This window comes from Catharus ustulatus, chromosome 17 (genome assembly GCF_009819885.2).
Source record: "Catharus ustulatus isolate bCatUst1 chromosome 17, bCatUst1.pri.v2, whole genome shotgun sequence".
Taxonomy (NCBI): domain Eukaryota; kingdom Metazoa; phylum Chordata; class Aves; order Passeriformes; family Turdidae; genus Catharus; species Catharus ustulatus.
The window spans coordinates 12,344,306-12,366,067 of record NC_046237.1 but is presented as its reverse complement, the minus strand read 5'-3'; the positions used below and the strand labels follow the sequence as shown (position 1 = coordinate 12,366,067).

General features: G+C 56.3%; 1 protein-coding gene across 1 annotated transcript; it reads left to right on the top strand.

Annotated features, from left to right (window-relative positions):
* The first annotated feature begins 12,089 nt into the window (after positions 1–12,089).
* Positions 12,090–21,675, top strand: GSS (glutathione synthetase). Its single transcript, XM_033074740.1, has 12 exons — positions 12,090–12,225; positions 13,192–13,337; positions 14,577–14,652; positions 15,430–15,569; positions 15,686–15,802; positions 15,934–16,014; positions 16,280–16,357; positions 17,853–17,919; positions 18,527–18,721; positions 19,065–19,146; positions 19,486–19,675; positions 20,110–21,675. Exons 1-12 carry the CDS (start codon positions 12,097–12,099, stop codon positions 20,231–20,233), a joined length of 1,425 nt encoding a protein of 474 aa, XP_032930631.1. The 5' UTR covers positions 12,090–12,096; the 3' UTR covers positions 20,234–21,675.
* Positions 21,676–21,762: the final 87 nt, after the last annotated feature.

Sequence of the window (21,762 nt, the reverse complement as noted above, 5' to 3'; positions counted from 1 at the left end):
ACCTCCCACAAAACCCCACGGGCACAACGAGGAGCTCATGGCTTCGGCCTGAGCAGGGGCGAGTTTTCTTTAGGTGGTTCTTTAGTTCACTCTTGCCCAGAGTGGGCAGCCTGCTCAAATGATGCCCCAGCCCTGCATGCCCACCCTCAGCAGGGACATCCTCTCCCCTGATCACTGAGGCACCCCTGCTCTTCCCCCTGAGCTCTTGTTGCTGTGCTTGGTGTTGGGGTCCCATGACACCATGGAAAAGGATGGGGCTCCTCAGCCAAGCCCCCGAGGGCTGCACAAGCCTCTCCCCATGGGACAGGACAGCACCAGCACCAGACAGCAGAGCTGCCCCTTCAGTGAAAGTTTTGTGGTCAGACCAGCTCCTGCCCAGCCCTGGAGAGCCAGGAGGGTGCCAGGGGCTCAGCCACCCTCTCCAGAGAAATCCCCTGGCTGCTCCCTGACCCCCAGGAGGAATGTTTCCCATTAGCAGACTCTGATAAGTGGCAGGAAGGAGAATTACTCTCCTTGTCAGGCAGCTCGCTAGAGGTTTCCACACTTAACATATCCCCACTATCGGCTCCCTGAAATGCACGGAGGGGGGTGTGAAGGCGACTGATTAGATAAAGACAATCTGCAGAGGGGCTATTTCAGGCATATTTCCATGGAGTGGAAATGTCTGCTTGCAGCAAAGCAGGAGGTGACAGGCCAGTGCTGCCAGACCAGTCTCATCACTCCAGCTCAGCCTCTGCAAGGGCCCCTCCAAGAAGACAAACCCTTCAGCCCCGCAGCCCTGTCCCACCAGGGTGACACAAAGAGAGCAGCCACCAGCCCAGCACAGCCCCCTCAAAGTGAGCAGGAGATGGGGCAGCAGCAATGCTGCTACTGGCATCCCAAAGTTAAGGTGTTCCTGTGGGGTTTGGGATGGGGTTAGCACTGGATCCCCCCAGCTCCCTGAGCACTTCCCACCATGGGTACTGCCGGTGTGTCATACCTGGGGACAGGGCTGGACCCATGCTGAGCTGGCTGTCCTTTGGCTGGCATCTCTCTCTAACCCACACACACACACAAAGCTGCTGCTGCCATGAGCACCTTCCTGCAGTTCCCACCTTGCCATGCATGAGCCCTGGGCAGCACATGGCTCACCCTCCACATAGGGAGCCTCCAAAATCAATATCAGGAGTGAGAAGAGAAAGTACCAGGAAGAAACATGGCATGAGAAATTAGTGTATAGAGTTAGCAAGCAAGGTCACACGCAGGCATGGAGAGAGTGAGGTCACTGGAGATTGGGAAAATTGGAGACTTTTGTCTGTTCACCTGGAATTTCCAGCTTTGAGATTCTGGGGGTTTTCTTCTGGGGATTGCCATGATAAAGCACCTGTGTAGGAGTGAAGGTTGTACTGAACACTGCAAAATTACAGGAATGTGTGAGCCTGCGGTGAGGTTTTGGCAATGCACTTCAAAACAATGAGAGTAAAGAGAATCTTGCCCTGTTCATCTGAATATTTAATAGCACCTTAATTGCAGCTGGCCGGCCAGGACAGACCCTGGAACATCATTAGCAGCAGCTGCCTTGGAGGCTGCAAGGGAGGGGCAGGGCAGAGGAAGATCACAGCCAGAGCTGGGCAGCAGTTCTGACACTCTGTGGGCACAGGCTGCCCCAGCTGCTCTGGTTTTGCACCACTTTTCATCTGCTGTGAGACCTGGGAGCAGATTTGGGCGATTTTTGGGGGAGGTTGGGTGGGTGTTGCCCTGCACATACTCACCAAGCCCACACAGCCAGTTCCTGGGAAGATTCCATCCCAGCCCCTGCTATCTCCATCCCTCTTGCACCTTCTCCCTCACTCCTCAGGGAGCTCCCCTGTGCTCTGGGCCATCAACCCTCACACGAGATCGAGCTCAGTCCATCTCATGGACAGCTGTTCAAAGTGGAGTGGCAGCGGGTGTGGGAGCTCTTTATGGGCCCTGCTCAGCTTGGAGCTTTCTCAAGACCCAGGAGGTAGGAGTATTCCTGCATTGTCCTCACATCACAGCAGGAGAACTTCTCACCTCATTATGGCACATTAGACAAGATGTGCTTTTCTTCCTCAACGCTGCAGCGAATGGTTGCAGGTATCCAGTCTCTAGTGTGGACTGCAGACAGCAGCTTCCCCCTGTAAACCATCCCCTGTCCCTAAACAAGACTCTGACCCATGGCTTTTGGGCTCAGGGATTTCTGAGCGTCCCAGCACAGCAGCTGAGCTGGACACACACCACACACACACACACACACACACTGTGTCCCACCTGCTTGGTGGCTGGTAAATGAAATAACCCTCCCTACAAGTCTGGAACTCTCTCCTGAGGGGCAGCAGAGGGGCAGGCACTGATCTCTGCTCAGTGACAGTGACAGACCCCAGGAATGGCTGGAGCTGTGTCAGAGGGGTTCAGGCTGGAGATGAGGAAAGGTTGTTGCCCAGAGGGTGCTGGCACTGCCCAGGCTCCCCAGGGAACGGGCACGGCCCCGAGGCTGCCAGAGCTCCAGGAGCTCCAGGACAGCGCTGCCAGGGATGCTCAGGGTGGGGTTCTGGGGGTCTGTGCAGGGACAGGAGCTGGGCTTTGATGAACCCAGTGTGTCCCTTCCAACTGGGGATATTATAAAAGCTCCCCGAGGAAATTGATGCTGGTGTTGGTGGGGATCTGGTGCCAGGAGCAGCTGCTGGGTCCCTGCACGTTCAGCCCTGGGGCTGTGCCCACAGGACCTGCAGGAGGGATCCAGACCCGTGGCTGGTCCCCACCCTGGTGCTGCCGAGGCGTGGGCACAGCTCGGGAAGCAAAGGGGCAGCCTGGCCTGGCACCCTGGTCCTGTGCCCCTCTGGCAGCCAGCCTCAGGATATTTATACCTCTCTCCACGGCCACTTTGTGGCACAGAAGGGTCCGGTGGAAAAGCCAAGGAAGTGAAATTACTTTGGGGAAGAAATGACACTACCCGCTTATAAATAAACCCGGTTTCATTGATCTTTTCGATGCTCCCTTGGCAGAGTCCAATGTCACCGCTCCAGCAATGCAGACAATACTCGGGCATTGTTTTATTCTCAGTTACAGGGAAAAGGACAGCACCAGCTGCCGTTCTATCTTTAGCCCATGAGAGCACCCTTCAATTGTTCTGCACTTCAAACAATAGCCGCACGTGGGGGAGAGGAGGATTGTTGGTTTTACCAGAGCGTTTTGCATCGAAATACAGTCTTAGAGACAATAGATTTCTGTCACACCCTGGCTGAAGCTGGTGCTTATACCGCAGGGCAGCCAGGGCTCCAGAGCTGCCTTGGTTTTTCTTGTGGATGATGGTTTGGCTCCCCGAGGAGACCTCTGAACTCGCTTCCATGAAAATATTTTCTCAATGAGAAAATAGCCCTATTATTGTTAGGGAAAGTACTTGTAACAGTCATTGTCAATTTGTCTGCTCTTGCGTTTCCTTCTGCTAAGAATCCTGGAAGCGAGAAATATGCCATAATATGGGAAACAAAATGTTTGTTAGTTCTCTGTTGCATAATTCTGTTAAGACATGTGAGATAACGATACAGATAATCATTACTAGTATCTTTTAAAACCGTTCCTTTAATTTTTTTAACAACGTTAGCAACGTAAGTGGAATTTGTAATTAAATTGAAAGGTTCTTAAAAAATCTGTCTTTATGGGTCTGGTGCTGAGCATCACATCATCTCCTGCTGCCGTGGCTTTGGGGCTGCTCTATCACAAACTCACTGGTTTCTGCATTGATGCCCAAATATCTTGATGTAAAACAGAGCTGCCCAAAACATCAGACTAAATTGATTTCTCTGCAGCTGGAAATGCAAAGGAGAACCCAAAGGGGCTTTGGATTTATTTTCCTCATTTCAGGGTGCCAGGGAAGGGAGCGATGGGCAGCTCCTGGGAGGCGTGGAGGGGCAGGCAGCGCCCAGCTCTGCAGCGGCAGCTGCGGGGTATCGAATGCCCCAATGTGCAAAGCGGTGTGGGCACCACAGACAGAGCTCTGCCTCCCTGCTGGCTCTGCCCGTGCCCTCCGTGCCCTGCAGGGCTGGGGGAGCTGCGGTGTGCCGCGGGCATCCCGGGGATGGAGCTGTGCAGAGCTGCCGTGCCGTGCCGTGCCGTGCCGTGCCGTGCCGTGCCGTGCCGTGCCGTGCCGTGCCGAGCCGTGCCGTGCCGTGCCGTGCCGTGCCGTGCCGGGCCGTGCCGTGCCGTGCCGAGCCGTGCCGAGCCGTGCCGAGCCGTGCCGGGCCGTGCCGTGCCGTGCCGTGCCGGGCTGGGGGACAGCAGGGTCATGGCTCAGCTCTTCATCCCCCACCCCGCTGCGCCTGATGCTGTCTCCAGTTTCAATTGTCTGAGCGCAGGGCAGCCTTTGAAAGGGGATGCGACAGCCCAAAGCCACAAAGCCCATCTTGGAAGGCTCTTTAATAGGGAGAGGAGAGGTTTACAAATACAAAATGCTTTTCTTTAAACTTTGCGGGACTCTATTTTTAGCAAATAAAGATAATGGCCCAGTTGCTGTTGTTCATCTTTTGTTGTATGGAACATGCCAAATACTTACCATGTCTGCCATATTTTTTATAATTCAACCTCCTCTGAGCTGCACTGCAGTTCTCTGACCCTGTAGCAGAGATTATGAGCAATCTACATGTACAAATCCTCTCTGGGCTACTGGATTACTCTGAAAAAAATCTCATTCTCCAGAGTGAATTGGGAAAACAGACAGAAAAGGCAAGTCACAGCTCTCTATAAAACACTTCTCCTATTCTGAGCAGGGTACATTCATTCTAGGAACTCCCAGGGAAAGGGCAGAGCTTTTTTCCCCAGCTTTTTGCAGTGAACTTAGACTATTTTTGCGATGTTATACTTGGAAATCAAAGCTTTTTATGCTCTTTCTCAGAGCAAACATCAGGTAGGGGAGATGCAGAACCCTAAACAGGACTGAGGATTGAGAAGGGAAATGCTTCTGTTTAAGAAAACTTTGTCCTTCTACACCCTTATTAAAATTTGTTCCTCACTTCTGGTGGGGTCTGAGCTCGATATTGGCCAGGGCAGTTTTCCAGTGAGATAAAATTGGATTACCAGTTTCCAAATTCACAGCCTGGATCTGTATTAATTAAGGTGTGAATCACAGTTACTGACAGATGGGGCAGCAGAGAGGAAAAAGAAAGAGCAGGGTTCCTGCCCAGGAAATGAACAGGGTGGGAGTTTATAAAATCACAGAATGGTTTGGAATGGGAGAGGCCTTAAGGTTAACTTCATTCCATGTCCCTGTCACTTCCATATCCATGTCCCTTCCACTATTCCAGGCTGCTCCAAGCCCTGTCCAATCTGGCCTTGGACACTGCCAGGGATCCAGGGGCAGCCACAGCTTCTCTGGGCACCCTGTGCCAGGGCCTGCCCACCCTCACAGAATATAATTTCTTCCCAATATCCCATCCATCCCTGCCCTCTGGCAGTGTGATGCCCATTCCTCTGGTTTAGTCCCTCCATCCCTTGTCCCAGTCCCTCTCCAGCCCTCTTGGAGCCCCTTTAGGCACTGCAAGGGACTCTGAGGTCTCCCCAGAGCCTTCTCCTCTCCAGTCTGAACATCCCCAGCTCTCCCATCCTGGCAGAGGGGCTCCAGCCCCTGGAGCATCTCAATGGCTCTGGTCCAGGAGAGCTGTAACTACAGAGCTTCATTTCTTCATCAGAACAGAGCTAAAAGGCTCAAAATGACCCAGACAACTCCTGGCACAGGCAGTAGGATAAAGAGCCAGTCATGTCCCAGCCTGTCCAACAGTGAGCAGCTCTCCAGGGAGGGTGACCAAAGGCAAATTAACAACAGGCACTAACTTGATGGAGCCACACGCCAGGGTCAGGGATCATCCTTCTCTTAGTGCATCCCATTTCAATGTGCCCCTCCTGGGATTTTCCCTTGCTGCCCCAGGGTGTTATCCTCAATCCACCCACAGCCTCTGTGCAAGTTAGGTGGGTCAGGAACCCTCCTGTACAGACAGGTTTGGGGCAAAGTGAGCGTCGTTTCTCACACATGGATTTACTCAGCCCACTCTCAAAGCTGCATCGGTAAAAACTGAAGTCCAACGATGCAGATGTCAGCCTGGTGTCCGGCTGTTGTTCTGTTGGCTACATGCAAGCATCACACACACGTCTCCTCACCAGCCACCGATGGTTTCAAACATATGTAACACAATTCCAAAGGCTGTCACGGGCTGAGCAGTGAGTGAGAGTCCTGCTTAAGCAGGTGGGGCACAGGGTATTTGTAAAGTGTTAGTAACGAAACTGCAAACCCGCTGTGGGCCGAGTGTCACGGCAGGGTGGGAGCGGAGCAGTGGGAGCAAGAGGGTTTTGGTGCCGGAGCAGCCGGCGGTGTAGGGCTGTCCCTGGCTGTGGGAGAGGGTTTCGGGGCTGGAGCAGGGCTGTCCTCGGGTGTGGATCCGCAGGTGCGCAGTGGTGCGGCCGGGGCGGGGCAGAGGCTGCGGAGCGAAGCAGGCAGAGTGCAGAAAGGTGCTGGGGGTGCGCATCCCCGGGTGTGCATCCCCGGGTGTGCATCCCTGCGTGTGCATCCCCGGGTGTGCTCATCCCCGGGTGTGCATCCCTGGGTGTGCATCCCTGGGTGTGCATCCCTGGGTGTGCCCATCCCCGGGTGTGCTCATCCCCGGGTGTGCATCCCTGGGTGTGCATCCCTGGGTGTGCTCATCCCCGGGTGTGCTCATCCCTGGTTGTGCATCCCTGGGTGTGCCCATCCCCGGGTGTGCTCATCCCCGGGTGTGCATCCCTGGGTGTGCTCATCCCCGGGTGTGCATCCCTGGGTGTGCATCCCTGGGTGTATGCATCCCCGGGTGTGCATCCCTGGGTGTGCATTCCCGGGTGTATGCATCCCCGGGTGTGCATCCCTGGGTGTGCATTCCCGGGTGTATGCATCCCCGGGTGTGCATCCCTGGGTGTGCATTCCCGGGTGTATGCATCCCCGGGTGTGCATCCCTGGGTGTGCATCCCTGGGTGTGCCCATCGCTGGTTGTGCATCCCTGGGTGTGCCCATCCCTGGTTGTGCATCCCTGGGTGTGCATCCCCGGGTGTGCATCCCTGGGTGTGCATCCCTGGGTGTGCATCCCTGGGTGTGCCCATCCCTGGGTGTGCTCATCCCTGGGTGTGTGCATCCCTGGGTGTGCCCATCCCTGGGTGTGCATCCCTGGGTGTGCTCATCCCCGGGTGTGCATCCCCGGGTGTGCATCCCTGGTTGTGCATCCCTGGGTGTGCCCATCCCTGGTTGTGCATCCCTGGTTGTGCATCCCTGGGTGTGCATCTCTGGGTGTGTGCATCCCTGGGTGTGCTCATCCCCAGGTGTGCATCCCTGGGTGTGCATCCCTGGGTGTGCTCATCCCCGGGTTTGCTCATCCCCGGGTGTGCTTATCCCTGGGCACGCATCCCCGGGCTCTGGCGGCCCAGGGCCGAGCGCTATGCCGGGCTGCTCGGGAGGGGAGCGGGGCAGAGCCGCGGGCGGGCAGGGCTGGCGCTGCCGCGGGCCCCCGAGCCTCCAGCGCCGGCCGATCCGAGTCCCCGCTGTCCACAGGCTGCTCCGGGCAGGGACTGCCGGGGAGCTCCGTGCCTGCCCCAGGGATGCCGAGGGAGCGCGGGGCTCTGGGAGAAGCTGCCCGGGAAGGGACGGCTGAGTTCGGGCACCTACTGGGCCACGGACTTGTTGCGGAGTGGGAGCCCCGGGCCCCGCAGGCGGGATCCCTGCGGGACTGTGCCAGCGCCCAGCGCTCCCCACACCACCCTGCAGCCACCTGCAGGCACCGGCCCCACGGGGCCCGAACCCCCCGGCCCCTGCCCAGCGCAGCCTGCGCTGCCCCCTCCAGGCATCACCCCTGGGGCACAGGGGCCAGTGACCGCTGCCAGCAGCAGGAACGCGGGCAGGGCTCCTTGCCCCTCGCTTCGCTTTTGTCTCTTCAACAATCCGGGCACAGGGCAATGCAAAGCAGCGGGGGAAGCAAAGGCCGGAGCATTTGGACGCTCCAAGCCTTAAATGTAAGGTCCTGCAGCTGCAGAAGCTGCTCCCCAGATCCTGGCTCCAGCAATTCCCAAGGCTGTCATGGCCTTCAGAGCATGAACGTGGATTTTGTACCTCTGTGGCCTGATGCTTGCTCTCGGCCAGGAGTCCCTGTGCTCCACAGGAATCGTGGCAGAAGGTTTCCTGCCTGCTTTGGTGGCATTGCTGCACGGGCTGCTGCTGTCAGAGCCCCCTCTCTGCTGGTGACAGCTCTGCTCTTGGGGACACTGCTGAGCAGTGCCCAGTGACAGGAGTGGTGTCACTGGGACCTCCTGTGCACAGGGACCCCCAGCCCTGGGGTGGCTGTGCCAGCACCCCCAGGAACCTCCAGCCCCAGGAACCCAGAGCAAGTGGAAACCACAACTGTGCAAACACTGCCTGTGTCCAATGCAGAGAGCTGGGCTGTGACAAATGAGGACAATTTATCTACAGAAGAGAAATAAAACCAATAAACTTATTTACATGATAAGAATCATTATAACAACAATCCAGAGAACATATTTACAGAAGGGTCTAAGAAATAATGATCTTCAAAATGTCATAAGGTCCAATGAAATAACAACCTTCAAAACATATTTACAGAAGTCTCTATGAGATAACTATATTCATAATATATTTACAGGAAACTATCAAAGAACAACCTATAAAATATATGTATAAATTGAAGATTTCCACAGCCAGCATCTCCATCAGTCCTGGGAGAGAGGAAAGCACAGGAGACCACTCCAGTCCAGCCCTGAGGGCTGTTCCCTGTGCCCCCAGGCTGGCACACGCTGGCAGAGCAGGACTCTGCCACCAGCACTGAGCCCAGCTGGGGCTGGGAGCCGGGCCCCGGGCACTGGGACAGAATTTGTGTGTCCCAAAGCCAGTGCAGGGCAGGCTGGAGGTGCTGCTTGTGCCACCAGAATCCAGGGCCCCCCCAGGGCACCGTGTCCCTGAGCAGGGCCACCCAGCCCAGCCCCAGCCTGGCTGCAGGGACCCACTGTGCCTGTGGGCAGGGCATGGCCAGCACCTGCCTGTCCTGCTGCTGGGCTTGGTCTTCATCCCAGGATCATGGGCTCCTCCTCATCCTCCTCATCCACCTCCATGTTCTCCATCTCATCCTCCGTATCAACTTCCATCATCTCCTGCATCTCACTGCTACCTTAGCCTCCATCTGCTCTTCATTCTCTTCTACATCCCTTTCCATGCTCTCTTCCATATCCATCCTCACATCCACTTCCAGGTCCTCTTGGGTGTCTCTGTGTCTGTATCAGGGAGATGCCTCAGAGGGAGTCTCTGTCCCACACCAGCATCACTTTGCTCCAGCCTGCCTGGGCAGTCAGGGGTGTCCCCTCCCTGGAATGGCACTGTGCCTTCACCGGGACAGGAGTGCTCATCCTGCTGGGATTGGTGCTTCAGTGCAGGCAGCAGGAACAGCTCAGGACTGATGGGTGGATCAGGGAGCAGGTGACAGGTGACCACTGGCAGCAGGTGAAGAGTGTGCTGTGCCTGTTTCCAGCTCCTGGCAGTGCCATCTGGAACACTCTGGGAGGTGTGGTATCACCAGAATGCCAGGGCCACTCTGCAGTGGTGGATAGGGGTTGCAGAATGATCAAATCCTTGAGTGGTTTGTCTTTGAAGGGGCCCTGAAGATCATCTCATTCCAACCTGAGCAGCCTCCCAGCAGACCAGGCTGCTCAGCCCCCATCGAACCTGGCCTTGAATGTTCCCAGGGACGGGGCATCCACAGCCTCTCTGCACAGCCTGGGCCAGGCCCCAACACCCTCACAGTGAACAATTTCCTCCCATCATCCAATCTAAACCCACTGTCTCAGTCTGATCCCATTCCCCCTTGTCCTGTCCCTACAGCTCCTGACAAAGGGTCACTCTCTGGCTTCCCTGCAGCCCCTTCACACCCTGGAAAGGTGCTGGGAGGTCTCCACACAACCTTCTCTTCTCCAGCCTCAACAGCCCCAGCTTTCTCAGCCCATCTCAAGCTCCATCAGCTCCATGTCCTTGTCCTTTGAGGCCCCCAGCAGCCCCACAGATGTGCTGGAGGGGAGCAGAGAGGCAGGGTCCCATTGCTGCCCATGCTGAGGGCTGAGCCTGGCACAGGGCTGGCTGCTCTTGGGATGCAGATGTGAGGCTGCTGTCCAGCTCTTGCTCCCTTGGCTGCATGTGAGCATCACACTCCCTCTCCTCACCAGCCATCCATGGCTTAAACAACCCTAGCACAGGTCACAATTCCAGCCCTGCTGCATTTGCTGGAGCCTCACAGTTCTGTCCTAAATGAGCTGTGAAAATGCTCAAGTCATTCCATTATTTCAATGGATACACAAATGTTTGCCTTGTGATGACAACAAATCTTGCTTCTTTTTACACTGTTGGAGGTACCAACACAGGGTTGTTCCATTTCATTGCACTTATTCAGAGGGAAAAGTTAGGACTGACTGTTCCTTTGAAACAAAAAAGTAGAAAGGACCTGCTACAGTTTGATTTATTTACATCTAAATTTTGCTTGTTCCTAATAGAAAATTACCCTCTTGATTTCCCACACTGTCACCTCAAGCCCTGTTGCTGAGAAATGAATGTCCTATGAATGAAAGGGTTCTGAGATCTGCTGTTTCCCAGGTGTCCCCAGGTGAGGAGGCCCAGAAGAGCCTCAGCCAGGGGAGCACAAATCCAGGGCCAGAAAAATCTCAGCTTGCCCTGTGCCCCAGGGCACTGCTGAGAACGTGGGAGCACCTCCCTGCCAGGGACAGCCCTCAGCAGCTCCTGGGAAGCGCAGGGGACACCGGCTGTGGGGACACCAGCCATGGGGACACCAGCCATGGGGACACCGGCCATGGGGACATGGCTATGGGCACACTGGCCATGGGGACACACCGGCCATGGGGACACCAGCCACGGGGCTGCACCCTCGGCCAGCCCTTCCAGGCCCTGTCAGCAGTGCAGCAAAGGCACGTGGCTGAGGGAGGGTAAGAAACAGAAAACATAAGTTTATTTCAAATTCCTTTCGCTTCCTACGGCAGGCCTGCGTTTCCTCTGTCGTCCCCTGCCTGCCAAGGGTGAATTCAGCCCCAGGAGGGCAGCGGGTACCGCGGCGCCGGTATCGTGCAGGTGTTTACACGGAACCGCAGGATCGCCGGTGTTGGAAAGGGCCTCTGTACCAACACCGCCACCTATTCCCATCGCTCCAGGCTCCCAGCAGCTCTGGCCCTGCATGCTGCGGTCGCATCTCACGAGCTGCAGCCCCAGCGCCCCCGTCGCCTCCTGATGTCACGACATGACGTCACACGGCGGTGGCACAGCCTGCGCGTGCGCACCGCGCGCTCCCGACGCGGCTCCTCCTCCTCCCGCCCCCGGTGCGCGGCATCGCACACGAGGGGCGCGTCCCCCGCGCTGATTGGTTCATTGAGCTGCCACTCAGCCTGAGGGGCGGGGCGAGGGGCGCGGCCCGTCGAATCACGCGGCGGTCCGCAGAGCCCGCACGGAGCGGGGCTGGCGGCGGCACCGGGCCGGGACCGACCGCGGGCCAGTGGTCACTGAGGGGCTGGGGGCCGCGACCAACCGCGGGTCAGTGGTCACTGAGGGGCTGGGGGCCGCGACCGACCGCGGGTCAGTGGTCACTGAGGGGCTGGGGGCCGGGGGAGAACGGGGGTCAGTGGTCAGTGAGGCGCTGGGGGCCGGGAGGGGACGTGAGCACCTGAAGGGGCTGGTGTCAGTGGCGGTCTGGTGGCCGTAGAGAGACAGACAGCGTTGGAGAGGGCGAGGGGTCGGGACCCGGGGGCCGGGGAGGGCCCGGGGGTCGTCGGTCGGTGAGGGTCTGGGAGATGGAGAGGGCTTGGGGCTCAGGAGACAGCGATGTGCCAAGGGCTGGGGCTCAGGGAGCGGGAACCAGGAAGGGGCCGGGGGTCGGGGGTCAGGGCACACTGTCCGGCAGGGGACCGGGGGCCAGCGGGGGGACAGGGCTCGGGGCACGGGGGCTGGGGCAGCAGGGCCCGGGGCTCAGGGCACAGGGCCCGGGGCCGGGCGGTGACCCCGCGCTGTGCTGTGCCCGCAGCGCTGCCATGGCCGCGGGCTGGCAGGACGTGCTGCAGGACCAGGCGGCCGTGCGGGAGGCGGCGGCGGTGGCGGTGGACGCGGCGCTGCTGGCGGGGGTGCTGATGCGGACCGGGGAGCAGCCCCACGCCTCGGATGTGAGTGCACAGCGCGGGGAGGCGCTGAGACCTGGGCAAGGAGCGGCTCCATAGGGAACAGCCCTGCCATAGAGATTCCCTTTTCCAAGGAGAGGAGTAGATCTGGGAAAGCTTAGGAATTGCTTGTTGTGGTGCTGGGAGTTAATCCCTTTCCCAGCCTCTCTCCACCCGTATGTACCTTTGACCCAGAGGAGAGTCTCACGGAGGGGCCTCTGCTTTTGGCGTGTTCCCAGCTACAGTCAGCCTTTGTCCCATACTGAGGTGACAGGGTGGAGGTGGCTGATGTGTGGGATTTTCCTCTCCATGGCTCAGCCATTGGAGCAGAATGCCATGAGGGTCTCAGAGAAAGTAGTGCCCCTGTGCAGGAGGGGTGGGGCACCGCTGGGTCCCTGAAGAGCCTGGGGACAAGCAGGCAGCTGGCAGGGGTACAAGGAGGGAGGTCTTCACCACAGCACTGCTCTTTGATGTTAGGTCAGAGCTCTGAGTGATCTCAAAGGGTGAGAGGAAGAGGGAGCCTGGGAGGAGAGGCCAAACACACTGCCAGTGTCCTTTGTTTCATGTGAAAATCCAGGTGAATTGGAGATTTCTCAGAGTTGTAATATATAGACTTTGAGTGTGACCCTGTGCCTGAGATGTGGGATGAGCCAGGGCTCTGGAGTCACTGAGCAGGGATCAAAGGAAGTAACTGACAGCCAGGATTGGCAAATTAACCTTTTCTCTGCCCCTGAGAAGTTCTGGAGACAGTGCTGTCTGGTTCTGGTAGAGACAGGGGGAGGCCGTCAGCCCAGCCTAGGCACTGGAGCTGCAGTGGTTCATAAAGCAGAACCCTCAGAAGTTAGAAATCAGCAGGGTTGAGGCTCAGCAGGGCTGGGGATGGCTTCAGCCTTCAGCCAAGCAGAGGAAGCAGTTCCTTAGCTCCTCCTCAGCTGCCCAGACCTGACTGCTCTGCTGCATCCCTGCTTGCAGGTGGTGAATTACGCGCCCTTCACGCTGCTCCCGTCCGCAGTGCCACGGGCCTTGTTTGAACAAGCCTATGCTGTCCAGCAGGATTTTAACCTGCTGGTGGATGCCATCAGTCAAAACAAAGAATTCCTACAGCAAACTCTGGCCAGGTAATGTTTCTGCATGTTGCATTTTGATGAAATATTTTAAATGTAAAGCCTTTATCTCCCTTCTGGCATCCCTACTTTTCTGAGGTCTTCTTGGGCCCCAGAAAATGGGACATCTGGCCAAGACCTGATTCCCTGCAATAATCTTCAGCTTTGCCACTTTTTCAGGCTTGTGAATTCATACTTGTGAGCTTTTTGACCCCTGGGCCTTAAATGCAAATCACTGGAGTTTTGAGTCTGGGATTTAGGAGTCTCTGTTAGTCTTGTTCTGTATCTGCCTGTATCTGTCCAGTAACCACCAGCTCTGATGCAGCAGTGATGGAAAGGAGGTGTCTATTCTGTTTCCACCCCTTCATCAGTCACCCCTGTCCCCTCTTTCCCAGCCATAAGCTCTGGATGCAGGAGGACTGTCCAGCTCTGGCTCCTGGCTTCTGCTGAGTTTTTCTGTGGCTGTTGCCCTGGGCTGGAGTGACCATACCTGTCGCTCATAATTGTGGGGCTGATGCTTCCACAAATCCCTCTTCCCTTCCCACTGCCCCTTCTGTGCTGCCTGTGCACGTGCTGCTGCCTCTGGCACTGGGACAGAGCAGAGGAGGCTGTTTTCCAGCATCCTTTTGTTTTGTTAAAGCCTGACCCCTTGGAGCTGTTCCAATGCTTGGTCCTGTTCCAGAGCTAGCTGCAGCCAGAGCTTGTGGGGACATGTTTGTACCTGTGGTTAAAAAATACAGCACCCAGGGCTTGTGTGTGCTCAGGTGCCTGCCCTGTGCCAGGGCAGCTCTCTAGAGGTGCTGCTCAGGGATTTGGGGCCCTGAGGAAAAGCCAGATCTACTCCAGCAGGGCCACAGTGTGTGGGATATGGAGCCTGACAGGACAGGAGGATTGGATAAAGCTTTTGAAGTTTCTCTGAACTGTGTGTGAGGCACAGAGAGACCTGTGGTTTCCTCCTTAAACCTGCAGAATTCTGCTGCATTTCTTTGCCTTTACTTGTTCCACCTCTGTCCTGCCAGTGAGTCACCTCTGCACAGGAGGGCCTTTTGTGGAGTGTCTGTGCTTGGCAAACTGGGTTTGTGTTGTGGTTTTAATGGGGAGGTGTTTCACAGTGCTACAGCACTTGGTTGAGCCCTTACCCTGCTCTTTGTGCTGGAGAATGCCCCTGCTAAGGGCTCTTTCTGCAGAAGAATTGATTTTCTTGTTCCTCTGTGACAGCAGCAGGGGGCTGACATGCTCTGTGTTTCTCTCTAGCACCATCAAGGTAGACGACTTCACAGCTCGACTCTTCAGAATCTACATGCAGGTTTTGGAGGAAGGCTTGGCTCAGGTACCTTGGCAGGAGATCCCAGTAATCTGTGCTCCTTGGCACAGTGGTGGGGGTGCCTGGACTCTGGCAGCAAGCTTTGGCACTGTGGACTCTGAGCTGTCCCAGGCTGGTCACTCCCTGCAATGTCTTGTCACAGCTGGTGAGCTCAGGGCCCTGCCCTGGTGAACAGCTGAACACTGTGGTTGGTGCTGCTGGAAACAGCCTGGCATGGAGAGGAAGGATTTCATGTAGTTTGTCCTCTGGGAGCCTCAGAGTGTGCAGGGACATGTGTCCTGTTGGGACCTGCACCAGCCAGGCCATCCCTGCAGAAGTTCCTTTACTCTCAGGAGTGTTGGGAACTCCTCTGGAGCTCAGAGAGGGCTGTGGGCCCTGGGGAGGAAGCAGAGCACCCAGGTGTGTGACCTGCAGTGGTTTTTATCAAACAGGGCAAGAGGGAAAGGCTTCAATCTGACACTGAAAAGGTTTAGATGAGATATTAGGAAATTTACTCGGCAGATGGTGAGGTGCTGGCACAGATTGCCCAGAGAAACTGTGGCTGCCCCATCCCTGAAAATATTCAATGCCAGGTTGGACAGAGCTTGGAGCAGCTTGGTCTAGTGGAAGGTGTCCCTGCCCACTGCAGAGGCTGGGATGAGGTGGCCTCTACAGTCCCTTCCAACCCAAGCCATTGTGGGATTCTCTGACTGGATCTGCCCCAGGAGGATTTTGAGGCAAGGTCATCAAAGGGTTTGCAGTTAGAGGTGACAGGAGACTCCAGCTCCCCTCCCTGTGTTCCAGACTGTGTTTTTGGGCATCAACCGCTCGGATTACATGTTTGACTGTGGGCTGGATGGCCGAGCAGCTCTGAGGCAGATAGAAATAAACACCATTGCTGCCAGCTTCGGGGGGCTCACCTCCCGCACCGCCGACGTCCACAGGTGAGCAGCACCTCTGGCACTGCAGCAGCTGCACTGCACGGCCCCTGTGCAGCCCAAGCTGCTCCCTTGGGCCAGCTGGGCATGGCCATGGCATTTACAGCATTTGTGTTGCACAGGTTGGTGTTGAAAGTGCTGGGAAAGACTGAGGAGGCATCACACTTGCTGCCCAACAATCCAGCAAAGGGGCTGGCCTTGGGAATTGCCAAAGCCTGGCAGCTCTACGGGTCCCAAAGGTAAGGACAGAGGAGGAGAGCATGAACAGGAGCAGTGCAGGGGGCCCAAGTCAGAGATGGAAAGCTGGTGATCCAGCTGGGAGCATCTGGAGTGTTTATAGGTTTAATGATGTCCTTGGTATCTCTTCCAGGGCTGTGGTGATGTTTCTGGTAGAGGAAGTCCAGAGGAATATTTTTGATCAGCGTTGTGTAGAAAATGAGCTTTGGAACAGGTAAAGTTTGAATTTTCCTGGGATGGGAAAGGAAGGAGATGGTTCAGTTTCTGGGATGGAAAGCCGAGCAAACTGCTGGCAGATCACAGGTTCCTAAACAGGGAGTTTTTTGGGCTGTAGGATTTGTCTGGCTCCATAACACAAAGCCTGAGGCTATTTGTAAAGGAACCTACAGATCCTCCTTGCTGCAGCCACAGACTCCACCCATGATTTGCAGCCCAAGTACCTCTGCCCAGCCTGGTGACTCTTGCACTCCTGTTGGCAGGAATATCCGTGTGGTCAGGAAGCGGTTCCGGGATGTATTTGAGCAGGGCTCTCTGGATGCCAGCAGGAGGCTGTACATGTGAGTATGAGCCAGGGTGTGCATTCCTGCTGGCTCTGGGGCACAGGGGGCTGCCAGGGAGAGCTTGCAGCCAGAGCTGAGTCTGAGCAGGGACTGTCTGAGAAAGGCTCAGCAGCTTCCTCTTGGAGCTGAGATGGTTTTGTGTTCACTGTGGTGAGATTTTGCAGACACATATCAGTCCCTTACAGCTGCAGTTATAATCTCCCTCCTTCAGGCTTCAACCTTCATTGCTCTGTGGGATCTTTACCTCCTCCACAAAGGTCTGCTCTGAACAGCCCTGCCCATTTGAGAGGCTTCCACAGAGCCATTTCCTGTTTACTGTTCACGTGCTGCTCTGCCATGGGTTGTTAGTGCTGGAGGAGGAAGCATTCCATGTCCTTTGGGGATCTCTTGGGTTTGAACTCACTCAGTTCCCTGTGGAGACCAGGACGGGAGGATCACAGCCTCCCAGCTGGTCCCAAGTGTGACGTTTGTCCTATTTCCAGGTAATGTGCTGGGAGCTGTGTGAACCTAAGGGAACATGTGGTTTCATGGCAGTGATTTTTCTGTAGTGAGGCTCATTTTTCCGTGGTTCAAGCTTTAGGGTCTGTGCTGTGTTTAATTAATGAATTTATTTGCCATGGCTGGATAGTTGAGGGGAAAGTGTATCCCTTGTGCTTCTTCCTGAGCATCCTCCCTTGTCACTGCAGGGTCCCTCCTGTCTGCCTTCCTTCCAGCAGCTCCCACACCAAGTGCACAGTGTGGAGGCCAGAGCTGGGGTATGGGTTCTACAGCTGTGCTGCCAGCCCAGCCCTGGCAGGGTGGTTTGATGCCTGTCAGGTTGTTGAGTTGATGTCCTACCTTGAACTGCCACAGAAGAGCCTTGTTCCCTCCAGCTTCAAGAATCACAGAGCTGTTAAGGTTGGAAAAGGCCTCAGATCGAGTCCAGCCTGTAACCCAGCACCACTGAACATGTCCCCAAGTGCCACAGCCTCACATCTTCAACTCCCTCCACTGGCCTGAGCCACCTGTCCCAGTGCTTGACCACCCTTTCAGTGAGGACATTTCCCCTAATTTCCAATCTAAACCTCCTGTGGTGAGGCCATTTCCTCTCCTCCTGTCCCTGTTCCCTGGGAGCAGAGCCCAATCCCCCCAGCTGTCCCTCCTGTCAGGGAGTTGTGCAGAGCCAGAAGGCTCCTTTTCTCCAGGCTGAGCCCCCAGGCCAGCATGGGGTAAAAGCTGTTAAAAATGGGGTGCTGAGCTAAGTGTCAGAATTACTGAGTGTTTGGTTAGAGCAGAGGCCAGATTCAGCTCCCTGTGTCTTGGGGCAGGCCAGGCTGTGGTTCAGTGGAGAGAAGCCAAGGGCTTACAGTGTTCAGCTTGCTCTGCCACAGGCAGGCAGGAGCAGGGAGGCCAGAGGCCAAGAAGAAGGGGCAGGGGACTGTGATACCCCCTTGGTGCTGGGATGGAGCAGGGCCTGGCCTGGCTCTGTGAGCACTTCTGATTTCCATTCCAGGGATGGCCAGGAGGTCGCAGTGGTGTATTACAGAGAGGGCTACGTGCCCCAGGTCTACGACCAGCAGGTCAGTACCCACCTCTGTGCCCCAGAAACCACAGCTGGGCACTGCCCAGGGAGCTCAAAATGATCCCAGGGGCAGCTACCCTGTTTAGGGTGGGGTTGGTCCTGCTGGGTGTGGCTGAGAGCATTGGGAAGCTGTAACTCCAGAGTGCAGGAGGGTGACCCTGCAGTAGGAAAAATGGGTGGCTTTCTTCTCCAGGGGGTGATCCCTTAGTGCAGCACCGAATTGCTTCTGTACAATAGAGGTTAATGCAGGTATGAGCACCTGCTGAAAAGTTTCAGACTTGGTCTACAGATCACTCTGTGCTCTCTTAGCACGATCAGGCTGCAGGTAATAATAGCACAAAGCAGATCTTGCTGGTGTCTCAAGGTGGCAGCACTGGACAAGCTGGGGAAGGAGCACACAGTGGATTAATTTGACTGTGCTGCTCCCAGAGGTGTTGGGAAATTCATGTCTGCCTTTCTCTGGAGTGCTACTCCCACCCCCTGTCGCTGCCAGCAGGCTGGGAGGAGACAAACCATATGTTGGTAACTGCACAGAAAAGAGCAGAGCAAACCTTTTGTGTGTTTTTTTTTTCCCTCACGGGGTGATTGCTCCTTCCCTGCCTCAGAACTGGGAGGCGCGGCTGCTGCTGGAGCGGTCCCGGGCAGTGAAGTGCCCTGACATTGCCACGCAGCTGGCAGGCACCAAGAAGGTGCAGCAGGAGCTCAGCCGGCCGGGCATGCTGGAGAAGCTGCTGCCAGCCCACCCCGAGGCCATCGCTCGGATAAGAGCCACCTTTGCAGGACTCTACTCCCTGGATGAGGTGAGTGGGAGCAGGGATGGACGTGCACACCTTTGGCTCAAAAGAAGAGAGGGCTTTGTTGTGGTTCTTGGGGAGTTTGTTGATGCCTCTGCTCAGAGGGATCTGCTGAGGAGCCCCTGCTACTCCCTGATGCATTTAGGCTTGAAAAGCCCTCCAAGCATTGAGTCCAACCTTTGACCAAACACCATATTATCAACTAGACCATGGCACTGACTGCCACATCCCATCATTCCTTGAACACCTGCAGGGCTGGTGACTCCATCCAGCCTGTTCCAATGTGAAACAGCCCTGTACATGAAGAAATTCTTCCTGATGTCCACCTGTTCCCATTCTTTCCTGCCAGGGTGAAGAGGGTGACAGAATAGCTGCCACAGCCATTGCTGACCCCGACCGCTTCGTGCTGAAGCCTCAGCGTGAAGGTGGAGGTATGAGCTGGGCTGTGAGGGTGTGAGCTGGGCTGGGCCCCTGAGGGTTTCCACTGTGCTTTGTGCTGTATTTAGGACAGGCAGTAGCTCCGTGCTGGCTCCTGGTCTTGTGTTGAATAAAGGGTCGCTTGTGGCTACCTGTAGCCATGGGGACTAATCCTGTCACTAAGGCAGTGCTGCTCCTGGGGGAGTTCCCAAGGCCATGGTGCTGGGTGTGCAGAGCCCATGCAGCACCCAGGGAGGCAAGGGCTGGGTTATTTCAGCTGCCAGGGCCACATAGCTGGGGCCAGGGGCCTCTGCTGTCCAGGAATGGATTGATGTGCTGGTTTTGTTTGCCAGGGAACAACCTCTATGGCGAAGAGCTCAGAGAGGTTCTGGAGAAGATCAAAGACAGCCCTGAGAGAACCTCCTACATCCTGATGGATAAGATCAGACCCCAGCCAGCACTGAATTACTTGCTGAGGGCTCACAGTCCCCTCCAAGTGTCCCAGTGCATCTCTGAGCTCGGGATCTTTGGTGTCTATGTCAGGTGAGGAATATGCTTGTGTTCCAGGGCAGTTCCCTGCTCCTGATGTGGAGCAGGGGCAGTTTGCTCTCTGTGCTGCCCAAGCAGCTGGACAGATTTCTGGGGATGGACAGGTGCAGGGGACAGATGTGACCATTCAGTCGGTGCCTCTGGCAGCAGCTCTGAGTGTGTGCACACACTGAGCTGCTGCTCTGACCCTGCTGCCAAATGAGCTGTTGGAAAACCATAGAGCTTGTGCTGGCATTTACTGGTGTGATGGGATCTTGGGATCAATGTGTCTCATCCCTGATTTCTGGGAGCACTTCTTGGGTTCTGGATGCAGCCACGTGTGTGGTTTTCCTGAAGCCCTGGTGATCTCTGAAATACCTGAAGGCCTAATGCCTGTTCAACCCTGATAACCCTGCTTTGCAGGGGCTCAGCTTCCCTCTCCTTTGCAGGCAGGGCCAGGAGCTGGTGCTGAATGAGGCCGCTGGTCACCTGCTGCGCACCAAGGCCATCGAGCACGCGGACGGCGGCGTGGCAGCCGGGGTGGCTGTGCTGGACACACCATACCTGGTGTGAGGAGCCATGGCCCCACCCTCCTCTCTGCTGCCTGAAGAGCTGATCTGCCCCAGGGGTTTCTCCTTAGACTGTGCTTGCCAAGGTCCAGTGTGCTGGAGGCTGTGAGGAGGGACTGTGTGATGCAGCTGGTGCCAGCCCCAGCTTCTTCTGGTGATTCCCCCTCCAGGAAGAAAGATTCTCTTGCTCTGCCTGCTCAGGGGGCCCTGCCCTGGGCACAGCCCTGCTGTGACTCCCAGGCCTGCAGGGTTCTGGATGTTCCCTTATGGCCTGGCCTGGGGGCAGGGGAGCGTAGAGCAAAGGGTCAGTGTGCCACAACAGGCCTTGGTGCTGCTCCCACTTCTGAGCTGCTTGCTGCTGCATGATTTCTGGAGATACACACAGCCTAAGGAATGAGAGAAGAAAAGTGGATGGGCAAGTATCAGCCTTTATCTTCATCAGTGCCTCAGTGCTCTCCAGCTTAAAGAGGAGAGCCCAGCTCCACTCAGCCCCCCCAGCCCTCCTCGCTGTGCTGCTGCTGTCCTATTTTCCCCTGTGCTTGAGGATCCTCAGGGCTCCTGCACCAGGCACAGCTGCCCTGGGTACTATGCCCAAGGGCCTCTTGCTTGCTTTTGCTTTGCCCAACTCCTGTTTTATTGAACTGGGTGCTCATCCCAAACAGTGCCTCTGTGCCATGCAGGGCAGGCAGCAGTGCAGGCTCCCACTGCCTCCTGCAGCCTGTCCAACAGATCTCCAGAGGCTGATGTAAGAATCCCTCAGCTCCCAAGGCAGCCATGAATTGGAGCCTTGTGTGTGTTGATAAATCCCAAATCACTCTGGGTTTGGGCCAGTGCATCCCACTGCAAATCAAACACAGCATCTTCCTGTCAGGGAGCCCCAGCCTTGGGAATGGTCCTGCTGAGATTGGGAGCTCTGTGGTGAGGAAGCAAAGGAATTGCAGGGGAGGCTGGGCAGCACCAGCTCCAAGCACCTTACTCTGGGACCAGCACTAGTGCAGGGGGAGACATGGCTCCCTCCAGGTTCTGTGGATCAATGGGAACAGCAGTGGAGGAGTGAGGGCTCTCCTGCTCAAGGTCTTCTGCCTCTTCCTCCAGCCCCCTTTCCTCCTCAGCCCTAAAAGCTGCACCTTTCTGGCACTGAAGAGCCCAGGCAGCTCAGCCCAGCTCTGTCAGTTACACAGAATTCTGCACAGAGGCAGAATTCCTGAAGCATGGATGTGCTGAGTGGCAGAACCAGCACAAAAGCAGAATTCCTGCAGAATGGGTGTGTCACAGCCATGGCTGAGTGACAGCACTGCTGGCTCTTTGCTGCTGTGGCATCAATCACCACTCAGTCACCTGGGAAACTGCTCCATTCTTCAAGTGTGACTGAAACTGGGATTCCTGGGTGTTTTGTTGGGGGATTGATTACCCCAAGCCAGAGATTAAAAGGAATGTGCAATCTGACTGCTGTTTGTGCCAGGTTTGTCTGAGCCCAGGGTCACACCTGGCCAGGTGTGCAGAGAGCCAAGGCTGTGCCTGGAAGGCGACAGG

What these genes read in the sequence shown, in the direction of transcription:
- GSS (XM_033074740.1), top strand. Translation starts at nt 12,097, where the DNA reads ATGGCCGCGGGCTGGCAGGACGTGCTGCAGGACCAGGCGGCCGTGCGG. An exon ending in GCCAGCAGGAGGCTGTACAT is followed by an intron (nt 16,358 to 17,852) that starts GTGAGTATGAGC and finishes TTTCCATTCCAG; the next exon opens with GGATGGCCAGGAGGTCGCAG. An exon ending in CCCAGGTCTACGACCAGCAG is followed by an intron (nt 17,920 to 18,526) that starts GTCAGTACCCAC and finishes TCCCTGCCTCAG; the next exon opens with AACTGGGAGGCGCGGCTGCT.